This window comes from Homalodisca vitripennis, chromosome X (genome assembly GCF_021130785.1).
Source record: "Homalodisca vitripennis isolate AUS2020 chromosome X, UT_GWSS_2.1, whole genome shotgun sequence".
Lineage (NCBI taxonomy): Eukaryota > Metazoa > Arthropoda > Insecta > Hemiptera > Cicadellidae > Homalodisca > Homalodisca vitripennis.
The window spans coordinates 25998049-26023122 of NC_060215.1; the positions used below are offsets into that span (position 1 = coordinate 25998049).

General features: G+C 34.9%; 1 protein-coding gene across 3 annotated transcripts in view; it reads left to right on the plus strand.

Annotated features, from left to right (window-relative positions):
• Positions 1 to 24178, plus strand: part of LOC124368810 (E3 ubiquitin-protein ligase RNF220-like) — a 218977-nt gene extending 194799 nt beyond the window's left edge. For 2 of the 3 annotated variants that reach the window (XM_046826205.1, XM_046826207.1), the window contains exons 4-10: positions 9096 to 9310; positions 11860 to 12030; positions 14028 to 14148; positions 14488 to 14677; positions 17112 to 17313; positions 20039 to 20113; positions 23817 to 24178. In XM_046826205.1, the coding sequence (XP_046682161.1) occupies positions 9096 to 9310; positions 11860 to 12030; positions 14028 to 14148; positions 14488 to 14677; positions 17112 to 17313; positions 20039 to 20113; positions 23817 to 23888 (1046 nt within the window). In that variant the 3' untranslated portion in view covers positions 23889 to 24178. The remainder of the gene's footprint in view (positions 1 to 9095; positions 9311 to 11859; positions 12031 to 14027; positions 14149 to 14487; positions 14678 to 17111; positions 17314 to 20038; positions 20114 to 23816) is intronic. The other variant, XM_046826208.1, reaches the window with a different exon arrangement.
• The last annotated feature ends 896 nt before the right edge of the window (positions 24179 to 25074 follow it).

Genomic DNA, 25074 nt, shown 5'->3' on the forward strand with positions numbered 1-25074 from the left:
AACCCGTACAGTATTGTGGAGATTGTGGTGATTTTCTTGAAAGGCACTTGGCAAAATGACGTCGTTACCTGCTCGAACCCGTACAGTACTGTGGAGATTGTGGTGATTTTTTTGAAAGGCACTTGGCACAATGACTTGTCGGTATCTGCTCGAACCCGTACAGTACTGTGGAGATTGTGGTGATTTTTTTGAAAGGCACTTGGCACAATGACTTGTCGGTATCTGCTCGAACCCGTACAGTACTGTGGAGATTGTGGTGATTTTCTTGAAAGGCACTTGGAAAAATGACGTCGTTACCTGCTCGAACCCGTACAGTACTGTGGAGATTGTGGTGATTTTTTTGAAAGGCACTTGGCACAATGACTTGTCGGTATCTGCTCGAACCCGTACAGTACTGTGGAGATTGTGGTGATTTTTTTTGAAAGGCACTTGGCACAATGACTTGTCGGTATCTGCTCGAACCCGTACAGTACTGTGGAGATTGTGGTGATTTTCTTGAAAGGCACTTGGAAAAATGACGTCGTTACCTGCTCGAACCCGTACAGTACTGTGGAGATTGTGTTGACTTTTTTGAAAGGCACTTGGCACAATGACTTGTCGGTATCTGCTCGAACCCGTACAGTATTGTGGTGATTGTCTTGAGAGACACTTGGCAAAATGACTTGTAGTAACCTGCTCGAACCCGTACAGTATTGTGGAGATTAATGTAGAGCTCGGATCTACGCCTGCCCAGTTTTTTTATCAATGCCAGACGATAATTATCTATCCTTATACACATCAACAATATACTGTAGCAAATTTTTCTCTCGATGTATATCTCTTTGTGAAAATTCCAGCCATGCCGAAAGTCTATGGGATGTCGACTGTATTTTATTGTGTCGTAGCTCGCTCTGTAGCGTAAAACATATGTTGAAACAGTCCTCTTCTCAAAACGAGGAAAGTAACCGGTATGAAAATGGATCAGAACCGATATAAAGCGAAGCTATTTGCTATAGATTCCCAACCGTCGAGTAAACAACAAAATTCGCTCCTAAAGAACAACAATCTTCTGATATGCTTGTACGACATTAGCATTCGGTACGTAATGACGACATTGGTCTCTATTTCTGTATGTGCAAGTACCGAAGATACATCGTGACAGTCACTCTTACAACTTTCACGTTCTTCTACAGGCCGAGCTTTATCACATTCAGTAACTTTGATAGCTCACGCAACAGTCGGCTCACCATCGACATGTTGCGTTGCAGCACACCTGTTAACGTGGTCTGGAGTATTATCTAAGCGAACATTAACAGTAAACAGTAAGGTTCACCTGGGTTGGTTTTTGTTTTTTTGTTGGTTGTCTTTGAGTACGCTGGAACTCACCGTAACTAAAGCATTATTTTTACAGAAGATATTAAAATGCTTAGATTGTCATTGCCAGTATCTGCTGTAAATAATAGTGTACACTTAGTTTGGCAAACTGAACTAACCCTTCCGTTTTGACTGGGCCTGGTGTACACAATACTCTGATATCATCATCACGTATCCTCGGCCGTCACATATCCCATCACATGTGGTTCAGCTCGCGGCTTCTTGTGAACCAATCACGTATTCAATTCGAAACATGTGGAATTTGCTAAAATAAATCTAATAACAAAAATGTAACACTAATGTATTATTGATGTAAACTACAAATATGTTTCTTTATTGATGTTATAACCAGTTGTAATTTAAATTTATTTGATTTTGACCAGCTGATTTCAAAGTTAACCGAAGTAACCGTTTTAATTTTATGGTGGGAATGAGCCTTGTTAATAATTCTCGTCCTTGAACAGAAAACAAATGCAACTTTTAAGACCTCCGTGGCAATCTGCGGTTATTTTGATACATAGTTTTAAAAAATTCGGTCCTTTAAAAGGAGGAATAATTATTACAATAAGCGCCTCTCGTGTATTACATATAAGGATTTTATTTACGTAATGTAAGTTTAAAAACAAACTAGCAAATATAAATAAAAACTATTTCAAGCTTTTTACAGTTTGTATTGTATTAGCTCTTAGAATGCTCATTAATTGCTTAAATTTAATAAATTATTTATAGTTATGGATTTGAAAACTAAAACGTACATTTATGTTCTAATGTCCTGTTCAACATCGATAAATGTACAACGATCTGTCATAAAGGAAAGATAATTGCCATACATATAGTTGACAGTTAAGTTAACATACATTACAATGCTTTGGAATATATCGATCGCTCAAGCCCTATAAAACAGTAATGTCCACATCATTAAAGGGCCAGATATACCTGATGTGGCTGGACGGGCCGGCCTACATCGTGTAATGCTAGCTACTGGGAATAGTATAAAATTGATACTGATATAAAACAACTCTGTGGTCTGTACTTGACAAGGTCTTTTGAAGTACATTAACTCTACTTTCGTGTACTCTCCAAACTGAATCAAACTATTCTTGTACATGGATTCCTCGTTAAATAGGGAATACTGAAAATAACTCTTTAATTTGTCAAAATCAAGCTTTAAAAAATTAAAACTAATATTATAAAAATTAATTGTCCTATGCAAGTCTACGTTTAGATCAAGTTAGATACCTGGTTTAATTTTAAGGTGCACTAAAATTCTGTTTTGTGGTACTCTGGGATGTTAGATTTTTTTATCATACTTTAACAGAATTTAGAAATGTTATATCCAGATGAATGACGAAGAGTTTTGTAAGAAGTAAGATTTTGTTTGTCTATGCAGCCTATTGATTTACAAAGCTGCACTTGAGGCTCGTGTATATTTTCTTGAGTGCTCATTTGATTCAAATTGACAACATTACTAAGGCTCTTTCAGATATTTAAGACCCTGTTCGTTAAATAGTCTGCATCTGTGTTTATTGGGCTCCGATTGAATTTTCTGGTTTACAGTTTCGCCAGGATCTAGTCCAGTAGATGAGACGGGAAGATTGGGATATTACTGGGTTATTGGAAGATATGAGTCTGAAAATCGCGGATGTCGGTTTGAGCACCTCTACCCCGACTTCGATTGTCTGACAATCGACTATACCTTCGATTGCACTAGTTACCCTACGTCTAAGAAATTCTGTATTTTGAACTTCTTCAAAGGCAAAACTCACAATCCCTCATTCTTTTCAAGAAGTTTCCGTGAGTGCAAGTATATCAAGATAAAAGTTAATAAGCCTTCCCTCGATTATTTAATGTAACCTTCTCTGAATCTTAGTTGTGGGTTTCCATCCGTATAGTAATTTTTATATTGAATGCAATTGGGAGTTCATCAAAGTTATTCCCTATACTATAGCATTGCGGAGAAAAAACTTTGAAAAAAATATCTGCTGACAAAATGTGAACTCTCTTAGGCAGATCTCTTGGCTCTTAAGCCTGAAATCGATAAATCGTAAAACTGTGTGACTCGACTGTCTTGGGAACCGTTAGCAAATCGTTTTGAGATTCGAATTTCGTGTATTTGTTCTAGGACATGTGTGGATATAATGTAACACCGTGTTTTCAATTCAAATATATTGTAAAAAGTCACTGTTTCGACCTCATTACTGAATAAAGTTAATACGGGTTTCGGTAGGTTCTTTGTAGCTAATTATTAGTGGATTAGGTCCCGTACTAGCTGGACGGCAAGGGCGACAAATACTTCAATCTGATGTTCTTGCAAGATGTGGAGACCGAGTCCTACATTCCCGAAAGCCAGCTGGAAAATGATGTTACCTTGGATGAGATACAGATGGTCAACAACGACATGCTCTCGGCATCTATACTGTCAGAGAGTGATCCAACTCAGAACACCGAATAAATTCCCCAGAAAAAGGAGAAAAAGAAATAGAGCATGAGCGTTATAACTGAAACTGTAAGGCCTGCTAAAAATTCCAAGGTCAGAGAAAGCACCCCGTTGTGTAAGTTCGAAAAAGAACCATTAAAATGAAATTTTAAGGGATGTGACAATGATGATGACGATATGCATTTTGTTAAAGACAATGATACCGCATTTTAAGCAGATGGCCCCTTTACAGAAACTTGAAGTGCGGTCGCAAATACAACAGCTTGTGGTGGACGAGTTGGGTGCTCGGTCTGCCATCAGTCGGGGACAATCTCATACTCATTGCCATCGCCGTGGCCGTCTGGAAGTGCTCGTGTATGAGTTTTATGAAATCTACCATGGTTAAGTTTATATAAATATTACTCAATGTTTATATGTGTCAGAAATCCATATGTGTATTTCTAAGACTCGTTTATTTTGTTTTCTAGTGTTTTTCAAGAATTTTATACAACCACTGACCATTAAGTATAATGCAATAAACAATTTGTGAACACAAAAAATGTTAACCCATTTGTGTTACCTTTTTATCTCTGGTTTCAATAACTTGTCAGGTTTATTATAAACAATAACTGTAACTCAATGGTTAAATTCAGCTTAACTCAAGGTGATACAATGATAATCAGTCGCTCTTCAACTGAAGTTGTCTCCTTATAAATACCATTTTTCAAAACCTCCACAATGTGATCAAAAGTTGAGACTTTTTGTAATTATTAAACATCTGTAAATCTAAGTAAGTGGTGGAATTTGCCAAACTTATATAGTTCTTTAAATATTTCATTTATTGCCTTTCTAGTATCAACATTACATCCCCTTTTAAGATAAGCATATGATATAGTAGAGCTGTCCAACAACTTTTTCTTTTTAGCCTCAGTAAGCATGGTCGCATGCTCGTCTACTGCTTGTGCTGAGTGTCGAGTGCCGTGCACTAATCATGACTTGCCGTCTCGTTTTGCCACCGACACCAGCGTCCGTCGCCCTTATCGGTCACGTGACAGGCCCTTAGTGCTACTCGGATGGAGGGTCTTGGCACATTGAAGGAAGCTGGATAGTTTCTTATAGTCCTGTACAACACCCGTGTCGCATTTTACCAGCTTTCGGCCGTCTATGTACAGCGGTACACCAAAACGGTGTGGGGGGGGGGGCGAAAACTATCCTTTACTATATCGAGTTAATCATCCAATATTGACCAGGAGCGGAGAACCAATTTCCATTGTATATACAACCTGTTTTGTTCTCTCTTAAAAGCGATAAATGGATTTTCCACAAGAAAGTAATCGATCGTCAGCTGCTAGTTTTTGTGGAGGTTGAAGTGAATTGTATGAAAAGGGTTAAAAATAGACATGTAACTTTTTTCTCGCATCATATTTATCTTAGCTTGACTCACTTAAAGCCAACCGCCACACGCGTAAATAAATGTTAAATTAGCGCCAATTAACCATTTACAGACTGGCAGGAATATGTGACTTTCAACCTGTTTAGCTCGTTGTCTGGCGTTAATATAACTATTATTTGGATGTCAGACGATCGATTTTTAGTTTGTCAAGGTAAGAAAAGTATGATATGAAAAAGAAATCATCTTAAAATATCTTAACCCTTTTGGTGCCTTCCCATTTCGGCCTCCGCCTAAACTAGCATGTCCTCTATCGATTTCAAGATAAATTAGGTTGTGTGCTTACACAGTAAAAATTCGCTGTCGGCTCTTAGTTTGATGGGCTGAGCTTTAGCGAAACCTATCACTCGTGGGGCTGGACAAATTTAATTTATCTGTCTGTCCGTCCGCATGATAACTCGAAAACGAAATGTCGTTTAGACTTGATATCTTGCATGAAGCTTCATTTAAATATGAGGAACAATGAGTTCGATGAGGTCGGTGCATGTTACTCTGTGGGATTAGGCTGAGAGTTAGTGTATGTGTTTACATTGGTCTCATGAGTTACCATGATGGCTTCGGGAAAATAGCAGAATAAATAATTTTGTAAACAAACTTAGTACAATTATATGAGTTTTCCGCACACTCTCGCGTTGTGGGTACCCTCCCTAACTCACCGGAACTTTTATTATATGAACACTGCTGTGAAACCTAACTAAATGAACAAAATCGCGAATGTATCATGTGACAAGATATCTCAAGGAAGGCTTCATCCGTAGACTTTCAATTTTGCATGAAATTTCATTTCTACATGTTCTATGATAGTGTATGCCCAACCAGGGAATTTTGCTGAGCGTAATTTTGTGTCAATTTCTGTTCTGTATGATTTATGCTTGTATATCTGATAGCAGAACGTCTGGAGAATGAAATGAGCTGTACAAATTTGTAAGTTTTCATGCAACCTCAGCGATGTTTGTTGCGCGACACGTGGTGTGGCTTACCTCTGCCTTGTTTAATTCTACAACCCATCCATGTAATTTACCTTTTCTTTCTATGACCGCTTTTCTTTACATATGACTATACTTATTTCATTATCGAACTACATATGCAATAAATGTTGTGTCGCTTAATTGGTTCCGTGTAGAAATATTCCAGTCGACAATGTAAGCATTCAACTACAAGTTCCAACGTTCGGTTACAAAGAGCATTCAGACTCCAAAAAAAGAGATTCAAATCATCACAAAAATCAAATTCAGAGAGTTGTGCAAGCAAGCTTCCAAGAAATTGCAGCTGTTGACTCTGCCATGTCTCTACATATTGGTAACAACTATGTTTTGTATGAATAAATGTACCTTAACCAGAGACCAAGACATACACATGTATGAGACACGTGGCAGAGCAAACTACCGAACTGGGAGACACAGAACGGTGGTTTATGAACGCCTGCCCTCGGTGTTCAATTCCTCTACAGACTGCTCAATTCAATTAAAGATGCTCCAACGCCTAAGGCATTAAAGACTCGCCTAAAACGCTTCTTGGTGTCTCAAGCATTCTATAATGCAGGTGAGTTTTTGGATTTCAACAGGGAGGCCGCCCAATTAGGAGATTGACCCCGCTGTTCGAAGTGGGTTGCATTGGCGATGAATGATTGTAAAGATCGTATGTATGAATGTGTATTTATAGTAAGAATGACAGAAATATTAGGATATTCTTATTAATTGACGTTTTCCATACGCTGTAGCCTAATTATTGTCACAACAATAAAATTGATTTGATTTGATTGACAAGTGCAGTGAGATTATAATTGCCAGTTTTTATCCCTCCTCCTCACTATTTAAGGTCATATTTATTTTTTACTTTATTTTCCACAAATCTCACGGGAGGTCTTTAATGCGTTCTTATTTCTTAAAACACGTGATTGTTTTATGTTCTCTACATTTAAACCTCGACCTACTGCAATTTCTCCAAATTAAAGTAGAATGACACTTAATGTAGTGTTATGGTGTAAATTAACAATTACGGACACGCACTATCTTAAGAATTTTCAGCACTTTAAAAAGGAGATGAGGATTGTTGGCGGAATAATAGCAACTTTGTCACTTGATCAAAGCAATTAGAATCTCTCGTCACTGTTGAAAACTATTTCAATGCCCTCGTGTTAGGACGGTGTTTGTACTAGTTTAAAATAGAACACAAAATTGGGATTATATTTTTAAAATCTAATAAATCTTAATCGTGATATCCCGTAAAGCAAAACTTCATGTAATAATTAAAGTGTCTGATTTGAATAGTACAGTTTTCAGTACCACGAATGTGAATGTACAGGGACCCAAGGGAACTCGCCAGACCCAGAAGTGATTTGAACATTTGATTTTAAATTTTGTTGTCTTCACTTTTTCAGTCAACGTTACATGGAAATCATATATTTGAAATACAAATGTTAGATGACACTTTACTTTGAAGCAAGAAATTTGTCTATTAATTTCGATCTATTACAGCAACGAAACAGCTAGATCTTTCTGAGGTGTTTTGTATTTATAAACACTTCCCAGTTAATATTTTGGTTGATTTTTCCATAAAACCGACTAATATATATATATATATATATATATATATATATATATATATATATATATTCAGTTATATTATATATAATATATATATATATATATATATATATATATATATATATATATATATATATATATATATATATTATATTTTTTATTAAAAAAAGGTACAGTATATGTCAATACCAAAAATAATTTTTAATTTTCTGCTGCACTTTCTAAGGTATCTGGAAAATTGTAACACTGCACCTCGAGTTTAACATTACATGTATACAGTGAAACAGAGAAGGTAACATCTCCTATGTTTGGAACACCTCTCTCAAATTTGGGATAGTATTTATTGAACATGAACTTTACCTCTTGGGATCTCTAAGCACCGGATATTTATGACATTTACACAACTCTTTGGAGAGAGTTGCATAACTTTGTGTTGTATATTACAAATAGAAATAAATTATTGAATTATTGTTGCGTATCGTTTTGAAGACAAATAGTAAGTATACAAATTACTATAGGTTCTTTAATAAATATGCTTCTTATTTATTGTTGGTTTAGCGATTTGTTATGACGTTTAATCTAGTACAGTGTGAATGGAATAATCGTGTATAATGCGAATGTCGATTTCAGTTCCATTTCGCCTTTCGCGTAGTTCAGCGCCTGATATCTGACAGTACTGACAATCTGTAGTCAGTACTGATTCCACAATTTCATAGCTACGTGATGTGTAAACTGACTGGACTGAATCTATTCCGCACATTAAAGATTAATAATAGAGTTTCTATGACTGTAGCGCTGTTTTATACCATGAAATCTTTTAAAAATCAAGCAAAAGTCATTCCTACTGTACATTAGTTAGTTTTGGTGTATGCGTAAAACATAATAACTGGAAAATAGTATATAATACGCCACGAGGCACAAGAGGTATATTGACGTTCTGTACAACAATGAACAAATGAGCCTTCATTATGCATAGCCTCTTGTGAATTTTCACACTTTTACGGGTGACGGGGGGTTGTATAAGCTAATTAGCATTAAGTAGGGTTAGGTAGGTAGTGCGAGCGGGTAGCTTGTAGCGAGTAGCGAGAAGTGAGTAGCGACCGCTGCTACAGATAGGGTGGGGAGGAATGTGAAATCGGCCGTGAGGGGTGACAAAGGTAATTGGTGACAATAGAAGTCAGGGACAGGGTGTCCGGCCGGGGAGTCTACACCCTGCAGCTGTCCGTCCCTTGTTTGGTTAGTGTTTAGTGTTTAGAGTGTATCGGTGGCGGTAGCATCATGAGCAACACGGCCTTCTGTCTCAATAACATACTGTCCGCTTCTCCCCCAGGCAAGAAGAAGTTCCAGGCGGACCCGTCGTGCTGCCCGGTCTGCGGGGTCACCCTGAGGCCTGGAGAACTGGACACCCACTTCGTCCAGGAGCTGGAGCGACTGTACAAGCTGAGTGCCAACGTCAGGGTCCGCAGGCTGTCCTCTCCCGGTCCCCATCAGCGGGACCAACAACACCTCTCGTCGTCCGACGGTTCTCTGGAGGCCAGGTGGGAGGTATGTACACCACACGAGTGACATTCTACTAAACTGTAGAATTCGCCATAGTTCAAAGTCCTGTTATTCTTTCAAAACATCCATCATCAATACTGACCTTGAAGCTAACATTGGGAATCAGCCCTGACCCAGTCCGGATTTAGTTATGTAATTATCCAGTCCACTGGTTATTGGAGTTATTTCAAATTCGATACAATGGTTTCTTAAGTGAAATGTTTAGAGGTCGTAACATAAAAATTGAATGGGTATTCCAGAAAAAGCCATTTATGTAACTCATAGTTCGCAGGATAAGTAAGCTGCAGTAGGAGTTTACACTGACATGAGCCCATTGGTTAGCACGTGCTTCATTTTACTTGCACGTTTAGAAATGTCAATATAATAACATTATCGTGCATCCTTATATAAACAGCTGGTGGGTAATTTTTTATACCCCAGTAGTGAACCACTTGCCGGTACTTCAAGCAGGATGCCTAACTTCACATATTTATCACTTAGCGTGAAGTTTCGCGTGTCTGTTGAAGTGTAAGATACTGTTGTCTGTTATCTGTGAGCCTAACGAGCCAGCTGAGTTTAGTCCATTTCGCCTTTAGCTGTCGTCTACTTAAGTGGCATATGCAGTTATAATACTTATGAATGAAGTGGCTTAAAAATCCACACTTTTTATTGGGGAAACTGTATTGCATTTGAGGTTTGGGGGATGTATATTTGTGCAATAATAAACGCCTCAGCACCTTCCTGTAAAATCTACTTAACCTGAAACTTTATTTTGTTTGCAACTTCTCCATAAGTGTGTTCTTGTCATTATAAATATGTGAGAGAAGAGCAAGGCTGTAGCCAGGAGGTTGAAAGCCCCCTCCCCCGAAATGCGTGGGTTTCTAAGACCAAAGTCAGACACATATATAATATATCATCATCAGGCAACTAGACAAAGAGACTAGTTTGAGAGCTGTATATGATGAGCTAACGCTAATTTAACACATTTGTTTAAGTGCCTGACAGCTAGTGTAAGTGTGTCAACAAGCTAAGAACAGTTTCATCTGAGAAAAATTATAATTTCATTTGGTTAACCCCTTTGGGACCCTTCTATATCAACCTCCACCAAAACTAGCACGGCTGCCGACTTCTTTCTTACAGTAAATCCCTATTCGATTTAAAGAAAACCCAGGTTGTATCTTATACAGAGCAACTTGTCTCTCGGCTCCTGGACTCGAGCCACGGATCTCATTTCTGGATAAAACTAAAAATTAATGGCTTATCTTTCTGACCTAAGATATTGTAAAATAGGGTGAAAACCTTGCATTTGAAATACACGTTTGGTGTATTTCACACAGAAAACCATTTAAGTATCAACTGGAAATAGTCAATTTCGGAATCGCAGATCAAATCTCAAACTTTGGGGGTCTCTAAGGTATTGTTGAATTTCCTGGAAATCTTACGGATAAAGTACCTTCAGAAGGATCAACTCTGGTTGCGTGGGTTAAGTACATGTATTAAGCTGTTGTTGTATGTTGACCATTTCAAGTTGAAGATATAAAATCCTGTTATCAGTTTTAAATGATTGATGTCCATTATTTCTTTTGTTTAAAACTCATGCCTCCGCACCGCAATTGGTACACAATATTATATATGCGTGTGTATACAACAATCTATTGTTTGTCACGTTTATTTAGAATTAACTCTATTTCAATCCACAAAAGGCAAAAGAGCATATGTTATAAGTTAACAAATAATTAACAGAACTGGAACACTCCTAAGGCATACCTTAAAAATATTTCCATTCAAGGATGTAAATTCTACACAATTATCATTCATGTTTGTTATTCAATAAAGGCTCATATTTGTCCACTTCACAAGGGCATTGAAGTATAATTTTTTATAAGTTTTTTATTTAGCCAATAAAAGGTTTCAATATAACGGAAATTCAATTGTGTGTAAAATTTTTATTTTGTATTCCACAACAGATATCAAAATTGGTTTAATTTTTTAAATTGTCACTCAGTTTCAAGCAACTTTTATTCTTACTCAGTTTTTGATAATTCTTGTTAGAAGATTGTTATAAAATGCAATAATCAATTATAATGTCAGCCCCTGGAGTATAAACAGACTATGTGGATTATCTTTCTTACACAAAAATTACTTGCTGCATAGCAATATTGTATTATTTGAATTTCAAGTTTTTAAGGAAAGAATTAATTTAAAAGGTCATACCATAATCGTTAATGGCTGTTATATTTTACTATACAATTCTAATAGGCCATTTATTTATAATTATACAAGTATTGTTAACACAGTGTCAAAATAACTTCACATGTAACAAATAAATTAACGTTTGTAAGCCAGTATTGCATTATCAAATATCATTAAAGTTCTTTTTTTTAGTTGTTTAATACTATGCTGATCAATTTGAAAACTATGCATTTGTTTTGATTATTATTATTTATGAAACTTAAAGTTGTGTCCCAAAAAGTAAAATGTATAAAAAATCCAAATAAGTTAAATTTTAAATTAGTTGTGGAAATAATGTTCTAAAGCGACTTGGATTTTTCAAGAGTGATGCTGGTTTCCAGACATACCAAAGGATAAGGGCCAATCGGCAGGGCAGGCTCAGGATAAAGTACCGCAAGCGGAAGGCAGATGAAGTGTCCTGTCCTGTCTGCAACGAGCCCATCCAGGGTCCTCTAGAGGAGGTCAACCATCACGTTGAGATGTGTCTACGCAAGGTGCGTCTTCTTGTCACTTGGTTATAAGTGTGGTAGTAGAGTAGTAAACTGATATAAGTCAAAATATGGGTTTGGAAAGAACAGTGGAAAATACGTTTACTATGAATTCTTGGAGACAATTTTAATATGACACACCGAAATATTAACCTACCATTGAAATGTGCAGTATTCGTTAACATTAGTGCCTTCTACTGACATTTTTGTGGAAAGGCCTCTCTCAAAATGCCTATCAGCCTCAAGCTCTTGAGATTGTTAATCAAGGATGTTTTGTAAATCATTGTAACAGTAACATTAATGTCTTGCACTGAGATTCTGGAGGAAAGGCTCTCTCAAAATGCCTATCAGCCTCAAGCTCTTGAGATTGTTAATCAAGGATGTTTTGTAAATCATTGCAACAGTAACATTAATGTCTTGCACTGAGATTCTGGAGGAAAGGTTCTCTCAAAATGCCTATCAGCCTCAAGCTCTTGAGATTATTAATCAAGGATATTTTGTAAATCATTGCAACAGTAACATTAATGTCTTGCACTGAGATTGTGGAGGAAAGGCTCTCTCAAAATGCCTATCGGCCTCAAGCTCTTGAGATTGTGTAATCAAGGATGTTTTGTAAATCATTGCAACAGTAACATTAATGTCTTGCACTGAGATTCTGGAGGAAAGGCTCTCTCAAAATGCCTATCGGCCTCAAGGTCTTGAGATTGTTAATCAAGGATATTTTTTGTAAATCATTGCAACAGTAACATTAATGTCTTGCACTGAGATTCTGGAGGAAAGGCTCTCTCAAAATGCCTATCAGCCTCAAGCTCTTGAGATTGTTAATCAAGGATGTTTTGTAAATCATTGTAACAGTAACATTAATGTCTTGCACTGAGATTGTGGCAGGAAAGGCTCTCTCCAAATGCCTTATCAGCCTCAAGCTCTTGAGATTGTGAATCAAGGATGTTTTGTAAATCATTGTAACAGTAACATTAATGTCTTGCACTGAGATTCTGGAGGAAAGGCTCTCTCAAAATGCCTATCAGCCTCAAGGTCTTGAGATTATTAGTCAAGGATATTTTATAAATCGTTTTAACAGTAACATTAATGTCTTTCACTGAGATTCTGGAGGAAAATGCCTATCAGCCTCAAGCTCTTGAGATTGTGAATCAAGGATGTTTTGTAAATCATTGTAACAGTAACATTAATGTCTTGCACTGAGATTCTGGAGGAAAGGCTCTCTCAAAATGCCTATCAGCCTCAAGGTCTTGAGATTATTAGTCAAGGATATTTTATAAATCATATATTTTGTAAACATTGTAATCAAGGATGTTTTGTAAATCATTGTAACAATAACATTAATGTCTTTCACTGAGATTCTGGAGGAAAGGCTCTCTCCAAATGCTTATCAGCCTCAAGCTCTTGAGATTGTTAATCAAGGATGTTTTGTAAATCATTGTAACAGTAACATTAATGTCTTGCACTGAGATTCTGGAGGAAAGCCTCCTTTCCAAATGCCTATCTGCCTCAAAAAGATGCATATTCTGCACTGTTTGTATACACCAATGTAATTTACAGGTATATTCTAATATTTTTTAATTGTAGGTATAACTAATTATAAAAACAACACGAAACAAGTTCTTACATAAAAAAATACATCAAGATGTTTACCCTATTTTAAACAATAATGAGGACCCATACGTGCACTGTCCTTCAGCCAACCCAATTGACATTAGTGTAACTTTCGAGTGGAAATGGCCTTACTGTGTAAAACTTGCTCGTATGATTGATCTTATGTGTAAATTTATCTACCACTAATAGGCAAAAGGAATTTTAATTTAAATTAAGTAAATATATTGTAAATCCGTAAAGATTGGAGAATCTCTTCATAGTTACAAAGTTAAAATTAAATTGTATTGTTTATTTATGTAAAGTTCAATAACAAACATTCTTGTTGCAATTACTTTTTAAACTTACTTTTTGTGGTAGTATCATATTTTTAGGTGAGGATAATGTTGCAGCATGGCTCCATGGGAGAAGAGGACGAGAACGTGGATGTAGAAGGGGAGGTCTACGAAGAGTATGAGTGGGCTGGACAACGTCGAGTACGTGCTTCGACACTCCTCGTTGGGGGCTTTGCAGGTGTGTACCATGTTTGCTAGGTCATTCATTTGCTGATGATACTACTTTTAAAATTAGCTTGGGAAACTATAATTTAGTAATCGTTAGTCTTAGACTTATTTTGCTTTGTGAATAAAACCATTTTTCATTTTAAAGCAGTGTGATTGGAAGCGTTGGTGGCAGTGGGTTGGTTTGTTGCCATGTTTTATAACAAAACAGCTGTTTATCTCAGTAGGAAACTAGACTGCTACTGAGCTTGTTTATTTGTTACATCAGAGTGCATTGAGAATGGAGTGAGTGTATCTGTGAGTACAAATTAGTGTGAGTACAGTATATGTGACACATCGGTGTGGTGTTCAGGTACAGGCATGGCCACCAGCAGCAGGTCAGGAGCCGCAGGTGAGGAGGATGAAGGAGACCTGGTAGTAGATGAAGATGACACAGCCACATTTGGTCCTACACAGTATACAGAAGCTGATGTCGTGGTACCTTCAGCCGACGGTTCTGTGGAGGAAAAGGAACGCGAAGCTCTTAGAGAAGCTGTTATAAGGTAAATCGATTCTACTAACCATTCAGTAACTGATTTATTAAAACAACATAAACTTACAAACTCTGAGGACAAATCTGAATCTGTTTACCTACCTGCTGTCAGTGTACTGAATATCTGGTGGCCATCTTCGTGTTAGTTCCAAGAGAACAATTTTAAATCGGAAACACTTTACACCTTATTTTTTCATAGAACTATGTAAGATATTTTATTAGAAGATATGATTAATTCACTTTTGGATTTTTCAATATTTTTATTCTTTTTTCAGAAAACATTTCTGGCAATTTGTACTTTATTGTTGAAATACTCAAAAAGTATACTTTTACTATAGACATTAAAAGGTATTTTGATGAATATTAATCATATCTTTACAATGAGACATCTCCTCTAGCATCCAAAATAAGTGCATAAAAGTGTTTGACATTTAACATTGATGTTAAAATTCAAAGTCGTTTCACACAGCCCACACTCTTAACATACTTATGCTGCAACTGTCAACTGCTGATTCACAAACATGATGGACATTAGATAATTACATCCAGTTGCAGTCAATGCATGCAGCTTATTGGATTCAGTATATTGGATTTCCTATATGCTATGCAGTTAGTTTGGATTCCAGAAAACATGATTTTGGCTCAGCTGAAGCCAATAAGATTGTATTTTCTTCCTTGATGTGTTAATTAAAACCTTATGGAGATTGGGAAGTAGGGTTATTTTGAGAATGTAGGGATGGGAGAGAGATGAGAGATTTATTAAAACCATTAACACATATCATCAACTCATCTTTAATTTCCGGAATATTTCCAAATCAACTAAAAATTGCTAAAGTGGTTCCAATCTTTAAAAAGGGTAAAATGGAGGAAATAGGAAGCTACAGACCGGTATCTATATTACCAGTCTTCTCAAAAATATACGAAAAAGTGGTGCACAATCAGTTAGTTCATTATCTGGAGGAAAATATGCTGCTGGACAACCATTTGATAGGTATATTTTAGAAACAGTTAAATATTGTAAAAAAATTAATATTCCCACTATATCATAAAGTCACACATATAATACAAGGCATCATTTTATTAGTGATAGACATAATTTGGAACTCTATAAAAAAAAACAACTTTTGCAGGACTAAAATTTATGCAGTACTTACCTCAAAACATTACCAATGAACAGAATATGACAATATTTATCAGAAAACTAAAGACATTTCTTACCACCATATCTTGCTACTCTTTAGAAGAGTTTTATAATCATAGAAATAGTTAGTATTTGGGTCAACAAATTTATAAAATATCTACTGAAAAAGTGTATGTTAGTTAATCTTGATTAGGTCTAAGTTAGTTATCAAGGGTGATTGGCGTACTTTTATATCAATATTTTCATTGGCACAATAATGTAAGTATTTATAATATTTACATAATAATTTGACACTATTCTGTACAACATATGTATACAAATGAATAAAGAATATTTTGAATTTGAATGATTCATAACAATTTGTGAAGTTACTAAAATTTTCATTAAAGAGAAAATGTTTGTTAAACAACAATTAAATACAACAGATTTTGAGCCAAGTAAGTCTTAAATGATTATGTTACACTAATAACTTGTTTTGAATGTCATGAGGTTTGATATTGATACACATTTTTAAAACAGTCTGTTGTTTTAATTTCCATGTATGCTGCTCTTAAAATGCAGAAGACATTTACTAAATTAATTATTTAAATATATTACATTGCTAAACCCTAGTAGTAACAATCAACGGATATCCGTTAACCAGATAATGGTTAGAAATCAATAGATTTATCATGATAGTACCATTGTATGTTGTAGTCAGAAAATCTTTGTTATCCAGTTTTAACTTTAAATATCAGTTCTGCTTTATACACACACTTCAATTTTACAGTATACTGTTCATATTGGACCAATGATTCGATCAGTAATATGTATTTTCCTCTCAGATTTTGCAGCCCAGGCAGTTGTCCATTATTGTTTATCACTCTAATAATGCAAATGTTCAGTTAATTTTTATACTGTGTGAAATGGTTTCTGTTGAGTGTGGGCAATACATTTAATCATTATTATAGGATACTAAATGCCTGTTTCTTCCGCCCTATTTGCCTGATTTTGGGTTTATGTTCATGGGATTTTTAATAATGTCATAATCAATTTTTTTAGTATTTTTATACTGTGTGGAATGTTTTGTATTTTTAATGATAAAAATATTAGAAGATAATTCAAATATTTTTTGTAATAGCTGACGACTACTAAATATATATTAAAAATTGTTTCTGCTTAAATTGCATATTTCAGAATTTCTAGGTGTAACTCCAGTTATCATTTGTATTTTTAGGTTTTCAATGATAACTCTTATTAAAGTCTGGTCCTGCAAAATAGTTGATCATAAAACATAAATATGATGAGTGAAATTGTGTTTTAGTCCATCAGGTGCTGTGCGGCCACCACCTCTCAGTGTGAAGGAGGAACCGATGGTCCTGTCGGAGGACTCCCCCCGGGAACACGAGACAAAGACTGAAGGACACCAGTCACAAGTCCTAGAGGCTCTCAAGAGGAGGATCCGTGATCTCGAGTCCGAGTCTAAAGGGGTATCAGAAGAGAAGTTCCTCTGCCTCATTTGTATGGTAGGCACATGTGAACAAGTTTTGTATTTAAGAATACAATTCTGTCTCGTACACTAGTGGTTATACGTTATTTAGTGTTTAATGTAGAACAGGACAAAACAGTGAGATCAGTCAATCTTGAATAAAAGAAGTGGTGGGATGATGAATAATAAAAGATTTTGGTAACAGAGTTCAGTAAAATATAGAATAACCTAACTGAGAGGACTCTCTTCATACAGCTGGTACAGTCTTCAAATAGTTATAATGTTTTTGTTGCTTGTAACTTTTAAGTTTGATTTTATGCAAGAAATTTGCCTACCACATCTCTCTTGTTTTGAGTACGCTTCTGTATCGTGATTTTCTTGTGGCCTTATATGCAAACTTTAATCATAAAACTGTTTCAAAAGAAACTCAAAAAAGTTGATTTGAAGATAATGTTTTGGAAAAAAAAACAGCATTCTGTCATTTCTGAGTTTGGAAATACGATTTAAATGTTTTTCAAAATGGTTTGACAAATGTCAGAGGTGATTGTTTTTACAACTTCCTTTTCCTAAAGATTGTTTCTAATTTTGCGTCGTTGGTCTATGGTCAAGGAGCTGCAAATTGACAGCAATGTTTGTTGGCAAAAACAAGTGTAACAGCTTACATTTCTGGAGTGTTATTATGAACTAAATAATTATCTATAAATAAAATAATATTGTGTTTTCTTCAATTATTTTCTGTTCTAATTCACAAAACCATTGACTAAATAATTCAGAGGTCATTCAAGCCTTTTTTATTTTATTTGTAACTAGTGGGAAATATATTGCCTCATTCAAATCACATGGGGCTTTTTTCCTTGCTTATCAGCAATGGTTTTAATCTTTAGTCCCAGACATGTGTGCTGATAACAAAATTCAGTGTTCCTACTTGTGTTTGCCAATATGACATTTTACATTCTTGAATAGCAGAAGTTTTCTTTAAAACTGGTCTCCCTATGCTAATATTTTTGTCATAGCCTAGCTTAAAACATTGTAAAACTGTTTTGAATATCAGGTAATTCACAACTTCTTTTCCTTTTGAGGTCTAATTTACCTTCAATAAGTTATTTCCTCAATGTTCGCTTTGAGAATGTTGGAGAGAGAACTGCTCTGTAGCCGTATTATTCAACTAAGTTCTTATTTTTCAACTCAGTATTCACTTTATCTATCATTTTATTTTTCTTCATCAGCCATAATTTTGTAAATTTTAGAACACTTTTTCACTAAAGATGTGTTTTACAAATAACCAAACTTAGACTGACCTCTGATTCGAAATACAGTATCAGTGATGCATTGGTACAATGTAAATCAGCGGAAGTGACCATTATTGTTGAAATATATGTTTATGTTTTATATGTTTTTATGTAGAAGTATAGGAAGGAAAACTTTGAATAGTAGAAGGAATAAACAGGTTTCAATAAGGTTCTTAACTTTTCAAACGGAAAATTTGTGAAGTTTATAGTTTTTGCTTAGAATTTAAGTAACTAAAGAAGATAATATTGTTATTTCTGCTTTGATTGATAAAAATTTAATTAGAGATCAATTTAGACTATTTTGTTTATTTATTTACATTTCGGTGGAAAATAAATATTAATATCTAACATCATATTAGATTTTGAAGTAATTTGATTTTATTAATATTAGAGTTAATGCAGTTTTAAGTTTAGAGTCATGAAAGGAGTGATTCACACATATTACTGATGGATCCGTGAATGCTCCCATTTTCATAATAACAAATTTTAATGTCCATTTTACCTAAAAATGTCCACTAATACAACCTTAAATTATTTCTTCAAATATAATTTCATGCAGTTGCTACTATATTCACGACAAACAAAATGGCAAGGCACATCTTTAGAAAAATTTTTCAGAAGTTTCAAGGCATTGCATTTTAGATCTTTTATTTTAACCCTTTGAGTGCCAACGTCCGATTTTACCGGACGACAAAAGTTGGCCGAAAAGTGCAGACGTCCGATTTTACCGGACGTTCGGGAAAAAGTCACTAAAAATTGTAACCTTTAATATTTTTAAATAATATCATATTGCAATGTTTGTGAAGAATCGTTCTTTTCAAAATAAACTGTTATAGTACACTTCCGATCAAACTTTAAATTATGAAACTCACATATAAACATTTTTGGTTGCCATAGCTACCGGAAACAATGTGACAATAGTTTCTTAGAAGTTGTATAACTTACTCATTATTGAAGATAATAATATACATTTTTCAAGATTTACAGACAATTGCATACACTTTCCAGTGATATGGACTAAGAAAAGGATATGAATTTTTTCGGTCATAATAATTTGGTTAAAAAATGAAATAAAAAAATATTTTTGAATTTTTTTTAGGTAAGTCCATTTTTGGTATTCCTAAATTTAGTGTTATGGTAACTTTGTTATTTTATGTTAATTAAACAGAGTTTTCAGAGAAAAATAAAAAAAGAATCATGTTGATAGCTTATTAAATAATTGAACTGTGAATTTTTTACTAAAACCTTGCAAAATGCCTGAAAAAGGGCTGGCACTTTTAGGTACACCCACTAGAAAAATACCTGGCACTTTTCAGTATACCTACTCAATAAATACTTGGCACTCAAAGGTTAAGTATATTTTGTATTGTACAGTACAGTAGTGTTAGTAACATTGTTATACAACATATACCATACAGAAAGTAGTTACCGCAGTAGTGTATGTGTAATTAATGCGTGTGATGTATGATGCAGGAACACTACAAGAAGCCAGTCATTTCTGTGTGCTGTTGGCACGTCCATTGCGAGGAGTGCTGGCTTCATACTCTGGTACGCTTTATATTCATATTGACATTGTTATTGTTATCCATATCTTGACGTAAATTGGAATATGTTGTGGTACACTAACAAGGTCATAGGTTTGTGCTTGAATTTTGTCCATGCTCTTATTCTTTACATTTGAGGGTATTATTACTTTCAGAGTTAATTGGATGTTACCAAAGAACCATTTTACTTTTCTTGAAGATTTTGCTGATTTTTGGCATTTTCTACTTGATTCTGATACCAAATTAGCCTTAGTGTTTTAAAAACTATCATAAATATCTAATATCACTTTATTTGTAAATGCAATTCAATGTATGAAATTATGTAAAAACCTATAATTGTGCACATCTTACAGTCATTAATGATCTAAACTAAAGTTTTTATATAGTTTACAGTCTTAAGTGCGCCATATACGAGGTGTGTTTCAATAGTAAGTACTGTTTTGAAATTTTTAAAAAACATCAAATATGCTACATAAATAATTTATTCACTTGAAAGATCATACCTTACTCTACATAATTCCCATTAATATTAAGGCACTTACTGTATCTTAGGACCAGCTTTTGTATTCCATTGTCAGAGAAGTGTGCCCACTGAAAGTTGGACCCATTAAACGGAACTTAAAACGTTCGGATAAAGAACACTTCTTGAGATGGTAGGAAAATCTTCAAATAATGACAAAATCCACTTTCACTTTAGGTCCACTTTTTTAATCAAGTCATCGGTAATGAGTGAAGGTCGCCCATTTCATTCCTCATCGTAAATGTTTGTGCGGCAATATTTAAAGGCCCTAACCCATTTCCGCTCCATTCCATCACTTATAACTTTATCACAATAATCATTACTGATTTGGCGATTAATGTCAGCTGCTTTGAAGCCTTTAGCACTGAGAAAATGTATTATAGCCTACACTTCGCAGTCGGCGGGATTCTCAATATGTGGTAGCATTTATAAAATCATTCAAACAGATGTAGACTTGATCGGATTTGTTCCGTAATGCGTCTGTGGCTTCTCAACAGATGTAGCTACACAGCGTGCATGCGTTAAATGGCAACTCACAGCGCTGCAGCAGCATAAATTAAAAACGGTACTTACTTTTAAAACGCGCCTCACATAAACACATCAATTGATCATTGTATCGCACTAGAGCTGCAATCATGCAACCACCCCACAACTTCACTGAAAAGAACCCTTGTTCACAGAATGTTATTCAAAGCAGATTCGGTTAATACTACTGAAGTATGCAGTACTGCTACTTTTAGAGCATCTAAAAATTTATTTTTTTATTAGTTTATTTACAATATTTACAGTGCATTCCAAATATATTCTGAAAACTTTTCTTACTTGTTTTTCCTACTTTCTTAACCATTTTATGAAAAAATATTGGATTGTGAAAATTAAATTCCTTGGAGTTTGTTCATTTCTTATAAAAATCCAAAGTAAAACTTTAATAGAAAGTAAGCTATGTATTAAACATTTTCATTTTCAGCTACCTATACATTTGTCGTATTTTGCATATTCTTAATTTGTCCTTAAGTATTAAATTAAACTATATTTTAAAGCCCAAAGTGAAATATTTTTATCACTATAATTTATTTTCCATTATATATATATATTTCAAAAAGAAAACTCTATGCCTTTTTAACAATATAAACTTTCATTTAGTATATGGCTATGCTTTAGTGATAGACAGTATTTTTGTTTATTAATGTTTGAAATTATGCTTGTGTTTGGCTAAATAACTACCTGCCATCAAGCAGAGGGTTAACAGACGTTAAGGTTCAGATTGTTAATTTATACTTTCTACAAATTTAAAACTATGAAATTAACAGAAAATTACAATTCCAGCCTAGCATTACATTACTTATGCATCTTTCAATTATTAGGATTGTTGTAATTAATAACTATAGCCAGCCAATTACATATTGTAACTTTCATACTTTAAGTACCCATAATTTTCTTTGGTTAATTTACTAATACTGTCAAGAGGATACTCACCCTAAATGCAATATTTTACATAAAATATCATAACTCAAGTAATTTACTAAGGAAACCTTACTTTTTCTGTAAATGTTTGTTAAATAGATATAATAACAATGTATGGTACATTTTATTTCATATTTAAGAATCAAATTTTTTGTAACAGTTCAAAAAAATTTGTATTCCTAAATGTATAAATAAAAAGTACGAATCCCTTTCAAATGCTTTATTTTGTTATTAAGTTGTGTTCTAACATGTATACAAAGTTGAAATGTTTTACCTTGAAATGTGTTGGAGATATTGAAACAAACTTATTTGTTCAGAAAGCCTACATAATTCAACAATCACAAAAGTATTTTTCCAGACAAGCATAGTTAATAATACTGAGTTGTAATTGGATGGTCAGAAGTGCAAAATAAGTAAAGCAAGTGGTTCGATAAGTCGGATTGTGGTATTTTTCGATAGTCCAAAGGGGTTCGATACATTGGACCATGGCATTAAAAGGGTTAAAACTGTTGAATAGTCTACAAAATGAACTGTTGTACACACAGTTGACAAAAGACTTGTCACGCAACAATAAACTATTATTATGTACCAAACTTACATAGATTTTATGAACTCCATAAAAAGTCAGGGAAAATACACTTTTTTCTTTCATTTTTTTCCCCCTACTGCCATGCACTTAAGCCTCAAGGGCTTTTTGCGTACCCCGGAAACACACCATGAGGCCCACCAGTCTATAATTTCAGCAGTTCCACAAACCGCCGAAAACAACCTATCAGGACCTCCTGGGAAAATTCACCACCCCTTTCCAAACTACCAAAGATGGCATACCTCTCCCTTGCTATTAAAGGGCAGTCAAAGAGCAGGTGCTCAGCAGTTTCCTCCTGCTCATTACACCTTCTACAGAGCGGATCCTCCTGAAGGATGCCGACTCTGTGAAGATGCTTCCTCATGTGACCATGCCCCGTGATGAGACCAATAACCCAAGAAGACATTGATCTATTTAATGAGAGAAGGTCTGACGCCACCTTTGAGGAAGGTGGCTGTAATACCATTCTACTCATTCTCAAGCCCGGATGCAACCTCCACCTTCTCTCATGCTCCGCGCGAATCCATTTCGAGACAACCCTAGAGGATTCACACCTTGGAACACCACAGACCGGTTGAGGGCCCATCATAATTGTCGCTGAGCCCTGGTTGGCCAGGGCATCAGCTCTTTCGTTCCCAGGAATCTTCTCATGACCAGGAACCCAACAAACGGTCGCATTGTTGATTCTGGCAAGGGAGGAAACAGCCTGATAGCAATCCCAAACCAGTTTGGATTTGATCACGCAAGAGTCCAGCGCCATCAGCGCTGCCTGACTGTCCGTGAAAATATTAATCGTCTTGCTCCTATACCGCAGACAAAGATTCTCACGAGCACATTCCATAATAGCTGCGACCTCCGCTTGAAAAACTGTTGGATACGGACACCACGCTTAAACCACTGTGTCATTGATCTCATCAAACTAACGCACACACCTTTCCAAAACACACCAACGCATTACTTTCCTCAGAATTAAAGAGTCCTCTTGTAATCCTAATATTGAGTAAGCTAAGTATATTTTATAGCTGACACATGCAGGATTGGAAATGAAAATACTAGACTAGACAGTTATGATACAGAGATCTCTAGCAGTTTTACTTACCGTTACCATGTGAGACTTATTATGTTTACTTGTTTCAGGGTGCTAAAAAGTTGTGCCCCCAGTGCAACATGATCACTTCGCCTTCAGACCTCCGTCGTATTTACTTGTGATGAATCGATGAGGCTAGCTCATTGACCCTGCCTTCGTTAGTTTAGTGTTGTACAGTGTTAATACATTATCAAACACCACTGTTAGGTTTATTTTGACGTGTTGACCGAACCCACTTGTCCTTCATGTCATACCTTGTAGGGTAACGTATGTAAATTGTTAGTGGTTGTGATAAATTAAACAGGGTCCTGACGGGCACCAAGCATGTTTTTTTGATGACTGTACATATTGTAAATATACCTAGCGAACCTAGAGATGTCATAATAAACTTAACAGAGGGTTCCGAGCTCTAGCACTGACTTGTTATTTCGTACATTCGTATACATTGTGGTTACATTTTAATTGTGATATAAAACTGGAACCAAATGTTTATACCATCGATGTATTAATATAATTATTATTGTAATATTACAACTGTGAATTTGTTAAACTTAGATGGTGTACATAGTCCTTTACCGATTTAAGAAGTTTATTTCCTGTAAATATGTATTTTAATACCTTAGTTTTTGTTGTAAATAACTAGGTTACTCACTATACATAATTTTGGAAACATAAATGTTCACTCTGTCACGTACATTAAGTCATGGTGTTAAAAGTTTATAAACGAAATGTAAAACAATTTTTAAGTGTGAGCACAGTGGAAGATGGTAACTGAGTTATTACTATCACAGTTATATAATTTAACTAAATCTCTAATACTCAAAGAAATGAAATTAGTTATAAAATACAACTAGCTCTTTGAATGGTTAAACAATCTCATTTACAATAAACTTTAGTATTTGCTAAGTAGAGGTTAATTACTTACTTATTTATTTCTGTCAATTTGTTAAATAATTTGTTTGGTTTTTCGAATAAAACTGTTTTTATCATAAATGTGTGTGAGATGATGTAATACACTTTTCTTATTATTTTATGTACATTAATTATATTTATGTTTAAATAATTGATGGTATGTGTGAAAGATAAGCAAAATACCAGTATGTTAAATATTTTTCTCAACCCAAGTAGTGGCAGTTATTCCACTTATAAATGGCAGCAAGTTTTTGGATGTAAATTTGAAAATTTAAGCTAGACTAAAGATGCTAAATACTATTTAGTTTTGAAAATATATATATAGGTCTTGATTTATATATGAATGGATTAGTAATGGTATGACTGAAAGTGTAAGTTATAATGGATTTTTTTGAA